This window comes from Oncorhynchus tshawytscha, linkage group LG06 (assembly GCF_018296145.1).
Source record: "Oncorhynchus tshawytscha isolate Ot180627B linkage group LG06, Otsh_v2.0, whole genome shotgun sequence".
In the NCBI taxonomy this organism is placed as follows: Eukaryota; Metazoa; Chordata; class Actinopteri; order Salmoniformes; family Salmonidae; genus Oncorhynchus; species Oncorhynchus tshawytscha.
In genome coordinates this window covers 55,671,161-55,691,578 of record NC_056434.1, presented here as the reverse complement: position 1 = coordinate 55,691,578, position 20,418 = coordinate 55,671,161, and the positions used below count along the sequence as shown (strand labels likewise).

The following is a 20,418-nucleotide window of genomic DNA, read 5'->3' as shown; positions in this document are numbered from 1 at the left end:
TATAAATATGCGTTAAGTTTTATTCTGTTTGTGTGTGCAGGTGCAGGCCACAGATGCAGACCAGGGCGAGAACGGCAGGGTTTTGTACAAGATCCTCTCTGGTGAGTACAACTTCCCAGTCGCCAGGTGGAGATACTTTTCACACTTGCTCGCACAAAAACAAGTACACACAAAAGACTGTTAACAACAACCCTGCACGCTAATCATACCCTGCATGCATAATCATAACAGTTTATTTGAAGTCATACTGTATTAGCCATTTGAAAGCTCAATGATACATTTGCAAAATGCAGTATCAAATTACTGTTGGTAATATTCTAGTATTAATATTTGAATCTATACCAATACCCTCATGACCATCCTGCACACGATCACTCTTAACCCGCAGCTAACATCTCTCTTCCCATTTCTCTCTCTCTCACACCACTCCCTCTCTGTCTGTCTCCCCTTCCCCTCTCCACCCCTTTCTCCCTACCACCTCATCCCCCTCTTTCTGCCTCTTCCCCCCTCTGTATGTGCGTGTCTCCCTATCTCCCTCTCTCTGTCTGCATGTGTAGGAAACAGTAAAAGTATGTTTAGCATCAATGAGCTCTCAGGGCTCGTGACGCGGGGCCAGAGGGCTCTGGACAGAGAGAGCAGCAGCTCCCACGTGCTAGAGGTAGAGGCCTACAACAGAGACCAAGGCAGGATGAGGAGCTCCGTACGGGTAAGTAGAGTAGGAGGGAAGAGAGGGAGAGAGGGACAGGGTAGGAGGGGAGACAGTGTAACGAATCTCTTCGTCGTCTGAGGAATAGTAGGAAGGATCGGACCAATATGCAAGGTAAGTGTCCATGTTAATTTATTAGACTGAACACACAAAACAAAATAACAAAGCGAATGGAAGAAACGAAACATAAGGTAACATAACATAACGTAAGGTGACATACACTAAACAGAAAACAACTACCCACCACTCAAGGGCGAAACCAGGCTGCCTAAGTATGGTTCTCAATCAGAGACAACGATTGACAGCTGCCTCTGATTGGGAACCATACCAGGCCAAAAACAGAACTACAAAACATAGAACAAAAACATTGAATGCCCACCCCAACTCACTCCCTGACCAAACTAAAACAGAGACATAAAAATGGAACTAAGGTCAGGACGTGACAGACAGGGTCGGGAGACAGGACAGGGCTGGAGGTGGAGGCCTACAACAGTGACCAGGGCAGGATAATGAGCTCCGTACGAGTGAGGATGGGGAAGGAGGATACAGGGGAGGGTAGTGGGAGACTGGGTAGAGGACAGAGGAGGGGAAGGGAGGGTACAGGGCTGGAGGTGAGGAGCTCCATACGGGTGTGAATTGAAAAGGGATGGGGAGGAGAGGGGACAGGGCTAGACCAGGGCAGGATGAGAAGCTTTGTACGGGTGAGGCAGGAGATAGGGGAGGAAGAGGGGATGGGGAAGGAGGTGGGAAGAGGCGATATGGCAGAACATAGAAGAGGAGACTGTTGGGGTCATACATGGGGGAGGAAAAGGGAGAGGATATGTGTCAGGATTCAGAAAATAACAAAGGAGAGAGATGGTTGTGTATTGGGAGATGAGAGGGTGTGGGACAGAACATATTAGAGTATAGGGCTGGAGTAGAGTATGGGGCAAAAGGGAGAGAGCTGTTGGGGTATAGCACAAAGGGCACCTGTAAACTTGTGAGTAGTTGTCCAGTTATACTTCATTGACTCTCAGTCCCTCTGTCTTCCCCCTACAGGTGATAGTGTATGTGGAAGACGCCAACGACGAGCCACCAGTGTTCACCCAACAGCAGTACAACCGCCTGGGCCTAAGGGAGACCGCTGGCATTGGCACCTCTGTCATCGTAGTCCGAGCCACAGACCCCGACACCGGTAGGTGTTGCGGTGTAACATAATGTACTACAGTACCCATAGCCCTCTGTACAAGCTGGTATTATTGATAATAAATACAGTGTAATGTACATACATATACATACTAGTATTGATTGATAAAGAGACAGGACAACATTATGTCAGCATCAGAACATCTTTACTAAAATAAAACGGAATATGCTGTACAGAGCATTATGGGTACTGTAGTACATCATGGTACAGGGGTGTCCCTCAGTAAGCCAATGAAGTGGGGTGTTAGAAGGCTCTCCCCGTCTCCATAGTTATTGGTGTTATATGACTCTCATACAGCTTTTATGCTGAGTTGTATTGTTCTGTCTGAAACTGGCATTTAACTGAGCGTCATTAATCTGAGTGGCCTTTAACTCTCTACTTCCGCTATTCTGTGTGGGCTTCCTCTATTCACTTCCCGTGCTGTAATGTGTTGCACAAACACTGTGTGGGAGAACTGTTGCTGTGATGTTGACAGTCACCAAACACTACAACTTTGGTCTTCATCACCTCTGAGGACATAATTATGTCATATCCTGCCCACATGTCATGGAAAGTTGGAAATGTCTCTTTGTTAGAGCAGAATATAGATTTTTGGTTATAATTGTGGTTGGACATTTTAGATAGGTGTGTATAGCAACAATGCATGGCAACGTACTCAGTTTTAGTGTAAGAGTTGTTTGAAAAGACCTCCTGAAATTTTAGCCTGGGTGAGATGGAGTTTTGGCCTGCCTGGTGACATCAGTAGTAGTTAATAAACCAATAAGAAAGAGAGTTCCAAACCTCTGCCAATAACAGCTAGTTTTCAGTTTTGCCCTCTCCACTCGGACCACTCCCAGACAGCCCTAGCAAAAGTCTTGCTTGAGAAATTGCTCTTGCTAAGAAGCCATTTTTGTTACTTTTTGAGCATTTTAATTGAAAACAATCACAGTAATGTACTTAATTGTTACCCAGAAATGATTTCATATTGAGATAAAAACATCTGCATTGGGCCTTAAAGAAAAAATACATTTTGTTTGTTCACTTCTCTCACTTGTTTTGCATCCCTTCTCCAAACCTCCTTCCCTTTACCCCTTGCCCTGCAACTCCCTCACCTCCTCCATGTCTTCCCACCCCTCCATCCAGGTGATGGCGGGGCGGTGGCCTATGCCCTCGTCTCCGGGTCCGACCATAAGTTCGATGTGGACATGAGCACGGGCCTGGTGACCACTGTAGACTACCTAGACTACGAGACCAAGACCAGCTACCTGATGAACGTGTCGGCTACTAACCAGGCACCGCCGTTCCACCGTGGCTTCTGCACGGTCTACGTGACCTTACTTAATGAGCTGGACGAGGCAGTGGCGTTCTTCTCGGCGGGCTACGAGGTGTCACTCCTAGAGAACATCGCCACGGGAACGGAGGTGGTGCAGGTACAGGCGCAGTCGGCGGACAACCTCAACCAGCTGTCGTATCGCTTCGACCCGGACACATCGCCAGCCGCCCTCACCCTTTTCAAGATTGACAGTATAACAGTGAGTCGGTGGACAGGATAGGGTGTAACACCATATTAGCATTTTTCACTCTTTGTCCATTTAAATTCAGGAAATAACTACAAATCCGATTACAATTTTCCATTGAAAATAATTGTTCCTGAATTGACTGAATTGAAATTGAATTGATCCCCATCCCTGCTGGATACTGTACTCTGCTCAAAATAGAATTATGCTGTATATTTCAAACTAGGATAACTCGGGTTGTTTGTTCATGTGTTTTACTTATTCTCTCCCTCTCTTTTTCCTTCTCTCTCCATATATCTGTCCATCCGCAGGGTCGTATCACAGTCACAGGGCTGCTGGACAGAGAGAAGGGGGATATCTACACCCTGACTGTGGTGGCTGACGATGGGGGACCAAAAAAAGACTCCACTGTGGTACGGCAGTCACTTATTTATTTTAATCTTTCATTTTTTTCTTTATTTTCTCCTTTCTTCTTGTTTTGACATTATTTGCTTGTACATTTTTATTCCCTGTTGTCAGAGATGGGCAGTATTTCTGTTATATGTATTTGAAATAGGTATTTGAATTACTTTTAAGTATTTTTTAATTTTTGTATTTCACTGGCCTGAACTACAATCCAATGTGTTTTGTAACAAGATAATTTTGAGACATGTCATTTAAAAAAGTATATTAAAATACTGTACTTTTCCATTCCATTTTCTTAAGCGGTTCACAATTTTCAAATCAAATCCAATTCTATTTTTCATGTGCCAAAAACAACACGGTTGTTCACTGTGAAACGCTTACAATGCAGTTGCAGCAGAAAATAGATTTAAGAAAATATTTACTATTTACTAATATTTACTAATATTTAAATAAACAAGTAAGAACAAAAAAAGGAACACAATAAATGAACAATTGCGTGGCCCCTTTTCACACTGCAAGTCTGATGGCACTATGGTGTGATAAGAGTGTCTGGTAAATGACCAGAATGTTAATATAAATATTAACACTTGCAAAGCAAGCTGGGCATTATTCTAAAGAGCTCTGCCCCCAAAACAAAGCCAATAATCATTTTTACATAAACATTTACATTTTGGTAATTTAGCAGACACTCTTATCCAAAGTGACTTATAGTCGTTGCATTCAACTAAAGTAGATAAACAACCACATATCACAGTCTGTTACCACATCACAGTCTATCACATTGTTACCTTAACTGAGAATGTTGTTGTGGTGAAGGCATGTACTTGCAAAAGTATTATGTATTTTGAAAATATCAAAATACCTAAAATAATTATATTGTGATTAGATACAACACTTTGCAGAAGTATTTTGAATTGCATTTTGATACATTGGTCTTTAGAGTATTTTGACATTTTAACAAGAAAGTATCTTTGCCCATCTCTGCCCGTTGTCAGGTCTCACCTGTTTTCAATAATGAACCATGTAACACCATGTAACAATTTGTTTAATCTATTCTGTTGTAGAAAATGTCAGTTAATGACAATCTTTGTTTTCACCTCATTACTGCTATCTCATGGGGAAATTGCAGAAGGTATGTGTTGCTTTCCGTCTTCAGTCTGGAGAACTGCCTTAAAGTTTTATTGAAAAGCTTAATTAAGTGTGTGTACGTAAGTGTCACAAATGTACTTTAATTGTTTTTAAACAGCATACCGTGTTAATCATATTAAAATCAAAAGGTATGTAGCATTCCATCCTCCTTGTCAATGGCAATCTCTCATTGGTTGTGTCTATGCATGTGGCAGGTGTCAATCACCATACTGGATGAGAATGACAACAGTCCCGAGTTTGATATCACATCTGATTCGTCGGTGGAGATTCCAGAGAACACGCCCATCGGGAAGAGAGTGGCTGTGGTGCTGGGGCGCGACAAAGATGCTGGGAATAATGCACTGGTTAGAGAGAGAGAGAGAGAGAGAGACTTTTGACTTTTTGTTCTGCATACTCACCTTGCCCTCTACCCCATGATACAAAACAACATCACACATCACGATAACCAAAACCTCACCACTTCTACAACTGTATATCTAACCCATCTTCCCCAGTTATATAGACGGCCTCCCCGACACACCATATCTCCTTAAACATCGCCATACTTTTGATAATTTTATAGAACTCAAATTCCACCGTAAGGCGCACAGAGATCCCATTAAATCATAGTAAAGGGTATGTTATCCCCCCACCTGTGATCCTGTTCCTCCTTAGCCAAATAGGCAACTTTGCCTCAGCAAACAGAAAATTCAACAACACATATTGGCCTTTTCCTTATTCGAATACCTGTACCCCATTATAAACATACCAACAGTAAACTCCACCCCCAACCTCTCACACAGACATTCCAAAAGAGACATTAATGGCATTAACCTGGCGCACACAGAAAACACATAATACACAGTTTCACTCATGACACGAAAGGACTCCCCTGTCTGACTCCCGGATCGACCAGGGCTCCATGTAGAATCCTCCACTGGAGGTCCCCTGACCTCTTTCTTACTGGGAGTTTGTAGAGCCTCCTCCATCTAAAACCAACCATACCCCTTACCATACCCCCTACCACCGCCTTCACTCCTGACAGGCTCCAAATGTTCCTCACCTTAATGCAGAGGTTGTAGATTACTTTACCTCCCACCCCCCCCAAACTTCCCCAGGCTTAGAGTGTTAAAGTGCAAAGAGTCCTCCATACCCCCTTGCCAGTCCCCAGTCTCTGTCGTCACCTGCTGTGGTGGAAACATTGGTGGACCCTCCCCATTTGGCCTATCAAACACCCCCCTTACCGGTACAGTCAGTGCCTCCTTGACCTCCCCCAGGAATCTCTCCAGCAGCCTAAGATATGTTAGTCCTGTTTGTTGTGCCAGGACTTCCAGGGTTTTCCCACCCCTCCTCCCCCCACAGCCGCTGGTCGGCAGCTCATCGGCAACTCTCCTACCCCAACTCACTCACACAACACGCAAAAGAAGTCCACTGGGATTCCATCGACCCCGGTGCATGGCTGGGGGACATCTGGGTTGCGGCCTCTGCCAGTACATGGGACAATAGGGGAATGTCCATTTCATCCCTCTGTGCCAGAGAGAGCTTAGGGAGTTATGCAAACAAAACCTGAGCACATATTGGATCTCACAGCTCTGCCCTATACAACTCAGTATAAAACTCCACAGTCCGCTCCCGCATCTCCCCCACCACAGAGGTCACCCGCCCATCCGACAGCCGCAGACAATGCATACCGTTTGGCTTCACCACTCTGTCTTTCCAAACAAAGAAGAAGGGCAATGTCCCTGAGCATGGAGAACCTAGCTCTTACAAGTGCTCCCTTTGCTTTAACCTGGAAAAAACTGTGCAGGCCCCTACGTAAATTCAGCAAAATTAGCCTTGCCCAAACCAGCTCTACCCTCGAAACTACACTCGAGTTCCCCCAATACTCTACTAGCCTCTAAGGATGGGAGAGCTGTATTCTGATGACAGAAAATACAAATTTTGATATTTACCACATCCCACCTCCTCTCTTCGCTGCCCCCACCAAAAAGTTGGGAAACCTGATCAAAAAGAGGCATCTTGTAAGAGTTTTATGGTTATGTGGTGATCTGAAAAACCCACCGGGAGAATGGTAGTGCCCAACAGCCTATTGATCTGATGTAAAACTGATTGAGTTGCGCTGCACTCACCCTAGCACCAAAGACCTTCACCCATGTATACTGTCTTGTGTTGGGATGTCAAGTTCTCCAAACATCCACTAGGTCAAACTGCTTAATGATGTCCCTTAACACTCCCTCTGAGCCTGAATGAGGCTCCTCCCCATTTCTAGATTTCGTAAAATCCATCATACAGTTCCAGTCCCCGCCGACCACCAGCGTCTCCTCAGGCGCTACCTGTGAGAGTTCCTGTCTAAGACACCAAAACAGAAGCGCCATCTCTCTCCCTGTGTTAGTTACATACACATTTATAAGGACAAAACCACCGTTGTTAATTGCTGTTTTTACGACAAGCAGTCTACTCATACACACTTCCTTTGAGGAGGCCAAACCCGGTGCAAAAAGGACTGCCACCCCTGCACTAATATTTGTTCTATGGCTCAGCACACTTGACCCTTTCCACCAGAGCCCCCAGTCGACTTCATTCACCACATCACTATGCGTCTCTTGCAGAAACAATACCTGTACTTTTTTTGGTTTTACATAATTCACCCAACATAGTCCTTTCCTCCTCTTTCCCTCATCTCTGGTGCCATTTATTTTAAGCGAGCCTACCCGAAGAGTCAACATAAGAAGTGGGAGAACAGCCAGCAAACAAACAGACCAATAGCAAAGCTCAAAAAGCCCCATGCCAGAAAAAAATATATTAATCTAAAAAGCGTCTGAAGGTAGACCCTCACGCACAGTTGTGACCCACTTTCTCAACCCAAAACGTTTCCTGGGTGAGAGGACACCAATGCCCCTCATTTTTCATAGCGTGTTGTACTGATCTCATAAACTTTCCCAGATCACAAAAAAATCTTAATGGTAAACCTTTTCCCCTTTAGTCTCATTCAGGAACTTTGACTTTCCTCACCTTGTACTTTGACCTCTGCCTGACTGGCTGTCAGCTCTGGACCCATTGAGGTGGAGTCTGAAAAGAAAGCCTCCTCATCGTCCTCAGACTCGCCTTCCTCCTCCTTCTCATCTCCATCTCCCATCCTGACCACCTGCCCTTTCTTTCTAGTCAGAGCCTCCCCCCAGCACCAGATGAAGGTTCCTTAGGGCCTTTGACCACACCAACCTCTCCCCTCCCACCTCCTTTATTCTCCCCCTTTTTCCTCTCACGCTTGACACCCTCTTCCACCGCCCATAGTCTCTTGCCTCTCCCCACTACACTCTCCTCATCCATTAGCATAACCTGACAAGGCCCAGCCACATCTACACCACCATCCATGACATGACTAGACCCATCCTCATCTGCACCACATTCCATAGCATGACCGCGCTAGTCTGTGAAGCCATCGTGCACCGTTCAAACCCCGGTAAAAAAACTCTGTCCTCTCCCTCCCGAACTAAGAAAAAAAAACAGCGGGTACCGCTAAACTAACAGTGTGTTAACCCTCCACCACAGAATATTTAAAGAAAAGACCTAGGAAATGGGGGGGGGCTCAAGCAAGCCTTGTTGAACTATTTTCTGCTCTTTGTCTCTCTCTCAGGTGAACTTCAGTCTGGTGGCAGGGAACATGCAGGATGTGTTTGAGATCCGGACAGTGAACCACACCAATGGAGAGATCTACGTCAACTCCCCTCTGGACCGAGAGTCTGTTGACCGCTACCTGCTCAAGGTTAGACACCTGGGTCATATCCATTTTATTTATTTATTTATTTGATTTTAACCTTTATTTAACTAGGCAAGTCAGTTAGAACTAATTCTAATTTACAATGACAACCTACCAAAAGGCAAAAGGCCTCCTGCCTTTAAGGGGATAAAAAATATATATAAAAATATATATATATAAAAATATATATATACAGTTGAAGTCGGAAGTTTACATACACTTAGGTTGGAGTCAACCACTCAACAAATTTCTTGTTAACAAACTATAATTTTGGCAAGTCGGTTAGGACATCTACTTTGTGCAAGTCATTTGTCCAACAATTGTTTACAAACAGATTATTTCACTCATAATTCACTGTATCACAATTCCAGTGGGTCAGAAGTTTACATACACTAAGTTGACTGTGCCTCTAAACAGCTTGGAAAATTCCAGAAAATTATTTCATGGCTTTAGAAGCTTCTGATAGGCTAATTGACATAATTTGAGTCAATTGGAGGTTTACTTGTGGATGTATTTCAAGGCCTAACTTCAAATCATGGGAAAATCACAAACAAATCAGCCAAGACCTCAGAAAAACATTTGTAGACCTCCACAAATCTGGTTCATCCTTGGGAGCAATTTCCAAATGCCTGAAGGTACCACGTTCATCTATACAAACAATAGGACGCAAGTATGAACACAATGGGATCATGCCGCCGTCATACCGCTCAGGAAGAAGACGTGTTCTGTCTCCTAGAGATGAATGTGTGAAAAGTTCAAATCAATCCCAGAACAACCTTGTGAAGATGCTGGAGGAAAGGTACAAAAGTATCTATATCAACATAACCTATATCGACATAACCCGCCATAAAAAAGCCAGACTACAGTTTGCAACTGCACATGGGGCCAGAGATCATACTTTTCAGAGAAATGTCCTCTGGTCTGATGAAACAAAAATGGAACTGTTTGGCCATAACGACCATCGTTATGTTTGGAGGAAAAAGGGGGAGGCTTGCAAGCCAAAGAACACCATCCCAACTGTGAAGCACGGGGGTGGCTGCATCATGTTGTGGGGGTGCTTTGCTGCAGGAGGGACATTAAGTGCATTATGGAATTAAGTATTGTCATTTTAAAATGTATGTTTTGCCGATGGGTGTGTCCTTATGTGCGTACACATCAAATAACATTTTATTTGTCACATGTGCCAAATAGAACCTTACCGTGAAATGCTTGCTTACGGACACTTCCCAACAATGCAGAGTATAAAAAATAATAATGCAAATGATATAGTAGAATAATAAAATAAAATACACAAGAATGGCGCTACAGACAGGGAGTAGCAGTACCAGTTCAATGTGTAGGTATGAGATATTTGCGGCAGATACTGTATGTACATCACGGGAGGTTGGTGGCACCTTAATTGGGGAGGACGGGCTTGTGGTAATGGCTGGAGCGGAATGGGTGGAATGGTATCAAATACATGGTTTGCTATTTAGCAGTCTTACGGCTTTTGGGTAGAAGCTGTCTAGGAGCCTGTTGGTCCGAGAGCCGATGCTCCGATTGCCAGACGGTAGCAGAGTGACCAGTCAATGGCTAGGGTGGCTGGAGTCTATGGCAATTTTTAGAGACTACCTCTGACACTGCCTGAAATAGAGATCCTGGATGGCGGTCCCTCTGTAGAGCTTTGCGGTCAAGGGCAGTGCATTTGCTATACCAAGCGGTGATGCAGCCAGTCAAGATGCTCTCGATGGTGCAGCTGTAGAACTTTTTGAGGATCTGAGGGCCCATACCAAATCTTTTCATCCTCCTGAGGGAGAAGAGGTGCTGTCGTGCCCTCTAGCTGACTGTGCGGGTGTGGACCATGTTAAGTCCTTAGTGATGTGGACGCCAAGGAACTTGAAGCTCTCTACCTGCTCCACAACAGCCCTGTCGATGTGAATAGGGGCATGCTCTTTGTCTTACTGACATTGAGGTGGAGATTGCATCCTTATGTAATACATGTTTCACTAGCCACTTTAACTATGCCACTTTGTTTACATACTCATCTCATATGTATATACTGTACTCGATATCATCTACTGTATCTTGCCTATGCTGCTCTGTACCATCACTCATTCATATATCCTTATGTACATATTCTTTATCCCCTTACACTGTGTATAAGACAGTAGTTTTTTGGAATTGTTAGTTAGATTACTTGTTTGTTATTACTGCATTGTCGGAACTAGAAGCACAAGCATTTCGCTACACTCGCATTAACATCTGCTAACCATGTGTATGTGACAAATAAAATTTTATTTGAGTTGATTTGAGATTGTTGTCCTAGCACACTGCTAAGTCTCTGACCTCCTCCCTGTAGGCTGACTCATCGTCATTGGTGATCAGGCCTACCACCGTCGTGATGTCAGAATTCTTGATAATAGTGTTGGAGTCATGCGTCGGGGGCTGGCCCGTCAGGAAGTCCAGGATCCAGTTGCAGAGGGAGGGGTTCAGTCCCAGGGTACCTAGCATGGTGATGAGCTTGGAGGGGACTATGTTGTTGAACTCTGAGCTGTAGTCTATGAACAGCCTTCTCACATTAGTTATTTCCCCTCTTGTCAAGGTGGGAGAGGGCAGTGTGAAGTGCAATTGAGATTGCATCATCTGTGGATTTGTTGGGGTAGTATGCAAATTGGAACGTGTCTAGGGTGTCTGGGATGATGTGTCATGACTAGCCTTTCAAAACACTTCATAATTACAGATGTGAGTGCTTCAGGGCAATAGTTATTTAGGCTGGTTACCTTTTGAGTTCTTGGGAACAGGGACAATGGTGGTCAGTTTGAAACATGTCAGGATTACAGACCGGGACAAGGAGAGATTTAAATGTCTGTGAAGCCACTTGCCAGCTGGTCTGCGCATGCTTTGAGAACGCGTCCTGGTACAGCATTTGCCTTGTGATTTATAACCTGTTAAAAGGATTGGCCCCTTTTTTTCAATTTTTGAAATGACATACCCAAATCGAACTGCCTGTAGCTCAGGCCCTGAAGCAAGAATATGCATTTTCCTGGTACCATTTGAAAGGAAACACTTTGAAGTTTATAGAATTGTGAAAGGAAAGTAGGAGAATATAACACATTAGATCTGGTAAAAGATAATACAAAGAGAAAAAAAACAGTTTTGAATTTTTTGTATCATCATCTTTGAAATGCAAGAGCAATGGCCATAATATATTATACCAGCCCAGGTGCAATTTAGATTTGGCCACTAGATGGCAGCAGTGCATATGCAATGTTTTAGACTGATCCAATGAACCATTGCCTTTCTGTGAGACACAGAATAGGTGAATGGATGATCTCTGCATGTGTGGTTCTCACCGTGAAGCATGGAGGAGGAGGTGTGATTGTGTGGGGGTGCTTTGCTTTATTTGACCAAGAAGGAGAGTGGGAGGGGGCTCCAACCCTCCAAGAGCAGCAGTGGCAGCAGTGTATATGCAATGTTTTAGACTGATCCAATGAACCATTGCCTTTCTGTTCAACATTTTGTATCAAGACTGCCCAAATGTGCCTAATTGGTTAATTAATACATTTTCAAGTTCATAACTGTGCACTCTCCTCAAACAATTGCATAATATTATTTCACTGTAATAGCTACTGTAAATTGGACAATGCAGTTAGATTAACAAGAATTTAAGCTTTCTGCCAATATCAGATATGTCTATGTCCTGGGAACTGTTCTTGTTACTTACAACCTCATGCTAATCGCATTAGCCTACGTTAGCTCAACCGTCCCTCAGGGAACCCACCAATCCTTAAGTTAAACGTTTTGCTCATATAGGCCATGAAGAGCGAGTTTTCTATGTAAACAGGATGCAGGAAAATGGAGTCATGGTCAGATTTGCCGAAGGGAGGACGAGGTAGGGCCTAATATGCATTTCTGTGGGTAGAATAAATGTGGTCTAGACTTTTAGCGCCCCTAGTGACACAGGAGACGTGTTGGTAGAAGTGAGGTAGGATGGTTTTAAGTCTCCCCCGTTAAAGTCATCACCCACCAGAAATGCTGCCTCTATCACTGGACAGCAGTGATAATTACAGATGAGAACTCTCTTGGTAGATAAAAGGGTCTGCAGCTTACAATGAGGTATTCTACAGTACATCAGGTGACAAAAGCTAGAGATTTCCTTTACACTTTTTTGATTTTATTATTCATTTGTTATTGTTATTATATTTTTTTAAATAGGCAAGTCTGTTAAGAACAAATTCTTATTTTCAATGACGGCCTAGGAACAGTGGGTTCAGGGGCAGAACGACAGAATTGTACCTTGTTAGCTCGGGGATTTGAACTTGCAACCTTTCGGTTATTAGTCCAACACTCTAACCACTAGGCTACCCTTGAAGCAGCACACCAGTTATTTATGAAAAAACACTCTCCACCTCCTTTCGACTTTCCAGAAGCTGCCATCCGATCCTGCCGCTGCATGGAGAATCCACCAAGTACTGCGTGCATAGCCACGTTTCAGTAAGAAATGTAAAATTTCAGCTTTTCAAGTCTCTGATTTTTACCTTTATTTAACCAGGCAAGTCAGTTAAGAACAAATTCTTATTTTCAATGACGGCCTAGGAACAGTGGATTAACTGCCTGTTCAGGGGCAGAACAACAGATTTGTACCTTGTCAGCTCGGGGATTTGAACTTGCAACCTTCCGGTTACTAGTCCAACGCTCTAGGATAGGAGACTCTCGAACGAAGCTCATCCATTTTATTGTTGAGTGACTGGACATTTGCCAATAGAACAGAGTGCCCTTCGGCTCAATTTCACCAGGACTCCACCTTATCTCCTGCGTCTATGCCTTCAGTGTTTTGGTAGCCCATGGAACAAAGGAATAGGGTCCAGTATGAACAGTGGAAGAGCTGAGTCGGGGTTGAAGTTGTATTTGAAGTCAAAATCGAGGTTAGTAACTGTCGAATCTGATGTCCAGAAGTGCTTAGTGGTGTGAACTTTCTGTACAAAAAAAGTTAAGATAAATATGATAAAAGTCACTATATAGCAAAGTTGGGTTGGAACTCATAAGATATCGGGCTTCTCCTCCGGAGAAGAATACCGCAGTGTACTGTAGACCCATATGTATGCCCACCTACTTAAGCACGTATGTGTGTGAGTAATTGAACGTGTGTACACACACACTATATGTGACTCACCTCCTGGATTTGGTCTTATGTGGCAAAATTTGAAATGGTGTTTTTTACATTGGATAAAACTACAGACTCAAGGCAACAAAATGGTATATCATATATTGCATTTTATATAAAGTAATTTTGCTTTGAAAGTTGCTAAACTTGTAAACTCACTTTTGAGAAAATGGCCTTTGAATATTTTGGCATCTAGTGAAGAGTTCTTCTTTGTCTACATCCACTCAGCGTCGTTCACACCCTCTTAAGCTTTAGCCCCACCCATCTCGTTTCGGTCTCGGAGCATTCAGAGCGCACACTTGACACTCTGGCCGATGATTTGTTTACCTCTGGATAACATGAAAACAGCCTAACCAGCGCTGCTGGCAACAATTTGCTTTTTTGCAAGCGTTTACTGACACCGGCCATATTCAACGGTTGTTGTACACTTTAGCTTAAGGAATGTAGCTAGCTAGCTCGGTAACAAATTAAACGTAGCTAGGTGAACAACATGTAAGATCACACATGTAACGTTAGCTAACGAGCCAGCCAGCTAGTTAAACAACAATGAAATTTGTGCCAAATCATGTCATTACTACCCTGTACGAATCTGCTGGTTGCTAACCAACCAGGTTCAATGTTAGCTCGCTAACATTAGGCTCTAATTAGCAAAGCAAACAGTTCTGGGATACAAATAACGTCATATACATAACGTTAGCTAGGGAGCCAGCCACCTAACATTAGCTAGCTAGCTAACAGTATACTTTAGCATGAAATGAAACCACTTTCTGTCAAAATTTGAAACATTTAATATCTGAAAATGTAGCTAGCTAGACTATCTTACACATACATCATCATGCATGATGGACGCGTCTCCCTGTCACAGATGGCATGCCACGGTTGCCCTTATTTTGAAGATGTAATCTGGAAACAGGTGTTTTCTCCATCTCTTTAACTTCTTATGGTATAGGGGACGGTTGCGTCCCACTTGGGCAAAAAAACAGGGAAAATGCAGCGTGGCAAATAAAAAAAAATGATTATAAAAATCTAACTTTCATTAAATCACACATGTAAAATACTCAATTAAAGCTACACTTGTTGTGAATCCAGCCAATATGTCAGATTAAAAGGCTTTTCGGCAAAAGCATAAGAAGCTATTATCTGATGATAGCACAATAGTAAACATATTTCAAACCTGCAGGCGCTACATAAAATAAAATATAAAACATGCATTACCTTTGACGAGCTTCTTTTGTTGGCACTCCAATATGTCCCATAAACATCACAATTGGTCCTTTTGCTCGATTAATTCCGTACATATATCCAAATGTCCATTTATTTGATCCAGAAAAAAAACAGCTTCCAAAAAACGCAACGTCACTACAAAATATTTCAAAAGTTGCCTATAAACTTTGCCAAAATATTTCAAACTACTTTTGTAATACAACTTTGGGTATTTTTAAACGTTAATAATCGATCAAATTGTAGACTGGTCTATCTGTGTTCAATACAGGAAGACAAAAAACCAACGCTACTTTTCACGTCTTGCGTACTCTCAACAGTGTTACCCAGTTGTTTGATGGCCTACTTCCTCATTGCACAAATGAATAACCTCAACCAAATTCCAAAGACTGGTAGGAATTGAAAACAGGTTCCTAAGAAATATCATTTGCCAATGAGAACTCAGTGAACAGACAGAGACAAAAAAAAATATTTCTGAGCGGTTAGTCCTCGGGGTTTTGCCTGCTACATAAGTTCTGTTATACTCACAGACATGATTCAAACAGTTTTAGAAACTTCAGAGTGTTTTATATCCAAATCTACTAATAATATGCATATCTTATATTCCTGGCATGAGTAGCAGGAAGTTGAAATTGGGCACGCTATTTATCCAAAAGTGAAAATGCTGCCCCCTATACCTTAAGAAAATAACTATCATACTCTAATTACACAGATTGCAAAACTCAACCCTCCAGAAAGTGGAGAGCAACACTTATGGAGCTCCACTACCTGATACATTTCTTTTTAAAGCCACGTTCGACAGGATTACCAACACCGACTGACCAGCTCAAATAGACAAACTCCTCTCTCGGCATGTCCAGCCCACTCATTACCTCAGCCAATCATGGTTAGTGGAAAGATTTCTGTCTTTTTCTGTATTTTAACCAACAAGGCTCGTAATTTAACAATTTTATTCGTATTTACAGATGGCATACAAGTGTGTTATTAAGGCACATGAAAGTTCACATGTTCCAGTAGAAATGCTTGATAAAAAAAGAGTCCCCTGTGAAGTAGTGACTTGTGACATAAGCCTAGTTTCCTGAAACGGATCACATATATACAAAGGTATGTGAACACCCCTTGACTATTTCCGCCACACCCGTTGCTGACAGGTGTATAAAATCAAGCACACTGCCATGCAATCTTCATAGACACACATTGGCAGTAGATTGGCCTTACTGAAGAGCTCAGTGACTTTCAACGTGGCACCGTCATAGGATGCCACCTTTCCAACAAATTGTTTGTCAAATTGGGGAGAAAAAGGGGGGTTAAAAAATTATTTAAAAAATAATCATAATAATAGATCTGCCCTGTTAGAGCTTCCCCGGTCAACAGTGAGTGCTATTATTGTGAAATGGAAACGGAAATCATCTGTCCACATTTGCAACACTCACTACTGAGTTCCAAACTGCCTCTGGAAGCAACGTCAGCACAATAACTATTTGTTGGGAGCTTCTTGAAATAGGTTTCCATGGCTAAGCAGCCGCACACAAGCCTAACATCACTATACGTAATGCCAAGCGTCGGCTGGAGCTGTGTGAAGCTTGCCGCCGTTGGACTCTGGAGCAGTGGAAACACGTTCTCTGGAGTGATGAATCACGCTTCACCATATGGCAGTCTGACGGACTAATCTTGGTTTGGCAGATACCAGGATAATGCTACCTACCCCAATGCATAGTGCCAACTGTAAAGTTTGGAGGAGGAGGAGTAATGGTCTGGGGCTATTTTTCATGGTTCGGACTGCAAGCCAGGCCTAATTGCCCAACATCAGTTCTCGACCTTACTAATGCTCTTGTGGCTGAATGGAAGCAAGTCCCCCCAGCATTGTTCCATCATCTAGTGGAAAGCTTTCCCAGAAGAGTGGAGGCTGTTATAGCAGCAAAGGGGGGACCAACTCCATATTAATGCCCATAATTTTGGAATGAGATTGACGAGCAGGTGTCCACATACTTTTGATCATGTCGTTTATGTGTGTGTTATGACAGGTGCGTGCCATGGACAGCGGTGTGCCTCCCCACTACAGCGACCTCTCTCTCACTGTCAACATCCTGGACGTCAACGACAACACACCCATCATCGAGAGCCAGGGGGGCTACAACGTCAGCATCAGTGAAGTGAGACACGCACACACATCAGTCAGCCTATGCAATCATATGCACGCGCACACAAACACACACATCAGTCAATTACATACCGAATAATACACACACCCAAACACACACGCACGCATCTATCAATTCAACTTTTAAAGTGTCCTCTGTGTCGTTGATGCTTCCAAAAAAATAACATCTGAAAGGGATGTTTGCCTGTGTTTTAAAAAAGTAATTAATTCCATTTCGGTCTGAATCTAGTGAAACTACCACCAAACTACTGCAAAATTAAGTTAAATTACTAGTTGAATTACATGTATTGGAACTACTCCCCAACACTGACCCAAAGCCTTTCAAGCTTTCTGTCTCCCTACACTGTCTCCCCATTTCATTCTGTACTGCCTGGATACAAGTCCCCCAAAAATATGAATGGAGGGTGGAATTGCACTCTGCTTTAAAAACAAAAAGCTATGAAATATATACAGTACACAGAAAATATAGTGTATTATGCACAAGATGCTGAAAAAGTTATTGTCCATCTAACTGTGTGTGTGTGTGTGTTAGAATGTGGGGGGTGGTACGTCCGTCCTGCGCGTGGTGGCCACAGACCATGACATCGGGTCAAACGCCATGCTCTTCTACTACATCACCTCGGGTAACCAGGACCTCACCTTCCGTATGGACCGCATGACAGGTGAGATGACAACCCGACCATGCCCACCCGACCGTGAGCGCCAGCAGGAGTACCGGCTGACCGTGATGGTGGAGGACGATGGTACACCTCCACTATCGGTGAGTCAGAGAGGGTTAGAGGTCAAGGGTGTGAGGGGGTGGGGGCTGACACACAGAGCTAAGGGAACAGGGATGATTTGAATTGGACAGGGTTTTGGTCACTGTGTTACCAGGGTCACGTTTAGTAGGCAAATGTTGCAAAACATAATGAATAGAGCCTTCTACATGTCAGATAGGCATGCTTATTTTATCTTAACGTTACACAACATTGTGCCTTGTTAAACACTCTCCTGGCCAGTAGCTGTGTAACTTGTGACTTGGCTATAGGTTGTTGGACTGGCTTCACTCAGAAGAGTCATGTCAGGTTAATCACAGTTGAAAACATGTTGCACTCTGTTGGTGTTCCTCAGTACTGCAAGCATTTCACCATATAGATGGGCTAGGATTAGCCTGGCTTATTCCTGGTATTTTGAATGAGTCAATACCTTTGAAGTTGTTTTCAGTGACCGAATATGATGAAACTGTATAAAATAAGGAAAACATTTTGAATAAGGAAATATTTGAAATAATACATCAAACTAATATTAGCAAATCATTTATTCAGGCCTCAGAACATGGAGAAAGACTTTCTAACGCATTTGAAGACAATGTTCACATGGCAATGCTCCTTACTTAAGGAGCTATAAATATAAAGCCTTTATATAGTATGGCATAAGTTGATAGATGATTTGTGAAGGATGTACCTGTATATAGTGCATATTAAGACATCATGTATGCTATATACATTTTTTGATTATTTAAAGTGTCCCCATGGTGAGTAGCAGGTTGATGGTTTAATCCCATGTGTTCTGCGTTGGCTGATCAGAGGTATAAGGACAAGAAGTACACTGTGATACACAGGAAGTGCACGACGATGTGCAATAACAGGAAATCCACGGCTGTGGTGCCATTTTACTGAAAGAGGAAGAAGAGACTTGTTACTTCCTGTTTAGAAACCTTGCAAGAGCTCTTCACATATTCCTCACCACAATGTGATTTGTCTGAGTGTGTGCATGCATGCAAACGTGCATCCTCTATTTTTGCGCAACTGTGGGACTTATATGTCATGTGATCGGTCTTTGTGGTCACCTATGTGTGGCCTCCGTCTCACAGAGTCTAATGATTGACACACTTGGTGGAAAAAGTACCCAATTTTCATACTTGAGTAAAAGTAATGATACCTTAATAGAAAATGTCTCAAGTTAAAGTCACCCAGTAAATACTACTTGAGTAAATGTCTAAAATTATTTGGTTTTAAGTATACCTAAGTATCAAAAGTAAAAGTATAAATAATGTCAAATTCTTTATATTAAGCAAATCAGACGGCACCATTGTTTTGTTTTTTAAATTACGGATAGCTAGAGGCACACTCCAACACTAAGGCATAATTTACAAACGAAGCATATGTGTTTAGTGAGTCCACCAGATCATCATTAGGGATGACCAGAGATGTTATCTTGATAAGTGTGTGAATTGGACCATTTTCCTCTCCTCCTAAGAATTCAAAATGTAACGAGTACATTTGGGTGTCAGGGAAAATGTATGGAGTAAAAAGTATATTATTTTCTTTAGGAATGTAGTGGAGTAAAAGTAGAAGGTGTCAAAAATATGAATATTAAAGTACAGATACCCCGAAAAACGACTTAACTTCAACAGGATCGGTGGGTTCCCAGTGGGACGGTTGAGCTAGCGTAGGCTAATGTGATTAGCATGAGGTTGTAAGTAATAAGAACATTTCCCAGGACATAGACATCTGATATTGGCAGAAAGCTTAAATTCTTGTTAATCTAACTGCATTGTTCAATTTACAGTTGCTATTACAGTGAAATAATATAATGCTATTGTTTGAGGAGAGTGCACAGTTATGAACTTGAAAATGTATTAATTAACCAATTCGGCACATTTGGGCAGTCTTGATACAAAATGTTGAACAGAAAGGCAATGGTTCATTGGATCAGACTAAAACATTGCATTTACACTGCTGCCACTGCTGCTCATGGAGGGTTGGAGCCCCCCCACTCTCCTTCTTGGTCAAATAAAGCAAAGCACCCGCACACAATCACACCTCCTCCTCCATGCTTCACGGGGAGAACCACACATGCAGAGATCATCCGTTCACCTATTCTGTGTCTCACAAAGACACAGCGGTTGGAACCAAACATCAAATTTGGACTCAGATCAAAGGATAGATTTCCACCGGTCTAATGTCCATTTCTCGTGGCTTGGCTCAAGCATTTCTTTTCCTCTTATTGGTATCCTTAAGTTGTGGTTTCTTTGCAGCAATTCGACTATGAATGCCTGATTCAGGCAGTCTCCTCTGAACAGTTGATGTTGAGATGTGTCTGTTACTTGAACTCCGTGAAGCATTTATTTTGTCTGCAATTTCTGAGGCTGGTAACTCTAATGATTAGTGTCCTCTGCTGCAGAGGTAACTCTGGGTCTTCCATTCCTGTGGCGGTCCTCGTGAGAGCCAGTT

At 42.8% G+C, this 20,418-nt stretch overlaps 2 protein-coding genes across 2 annotated transcripts; both read left to right on the top strand.

The window, feature by feature from the left end:
- The first annotated feature begins 571 nt into the window (after positions 1-571).
- On the top strand, positions 572-4,967 carry LOC121846628 (cadherin-23-like). The gene is made up of 5 exons (XM_042322764.1): positions 572-706; positions 1,694-1,880; positions 3,015-3,403; positions 3,700-3,801; positions 4,950-4,967. Exons 1-5 carry the CDS (start codon positions 572-574, stop codon positions 4,965-4,967), a joined length of 831 nt encoding a protein of 276 aa, XP_042178698.1.
- Positions 4,134-18,187, top strand: LOC112253504 (cadherin-23). The gene is made up of 4 exons (XM_042323425.1): positions 4,134-5,286; positions 8,556-8,684; positions 17,067-17,195; positions 17,736-18,187. The coding sequence occupies exons 1-4, from the start codon at positions 5,098-5,100 to the stop codon at positions 18,042-18,044; spliced, it is 756 nt and encodes a 251-aa protein (XP_042179359.1). The 5' UTR covers positions 4,134-5,097; the 3' UTR covers positions 18,045-18,187.
- Positions 18,188-20,418: the final 2,231 nt, after the last annotated feature.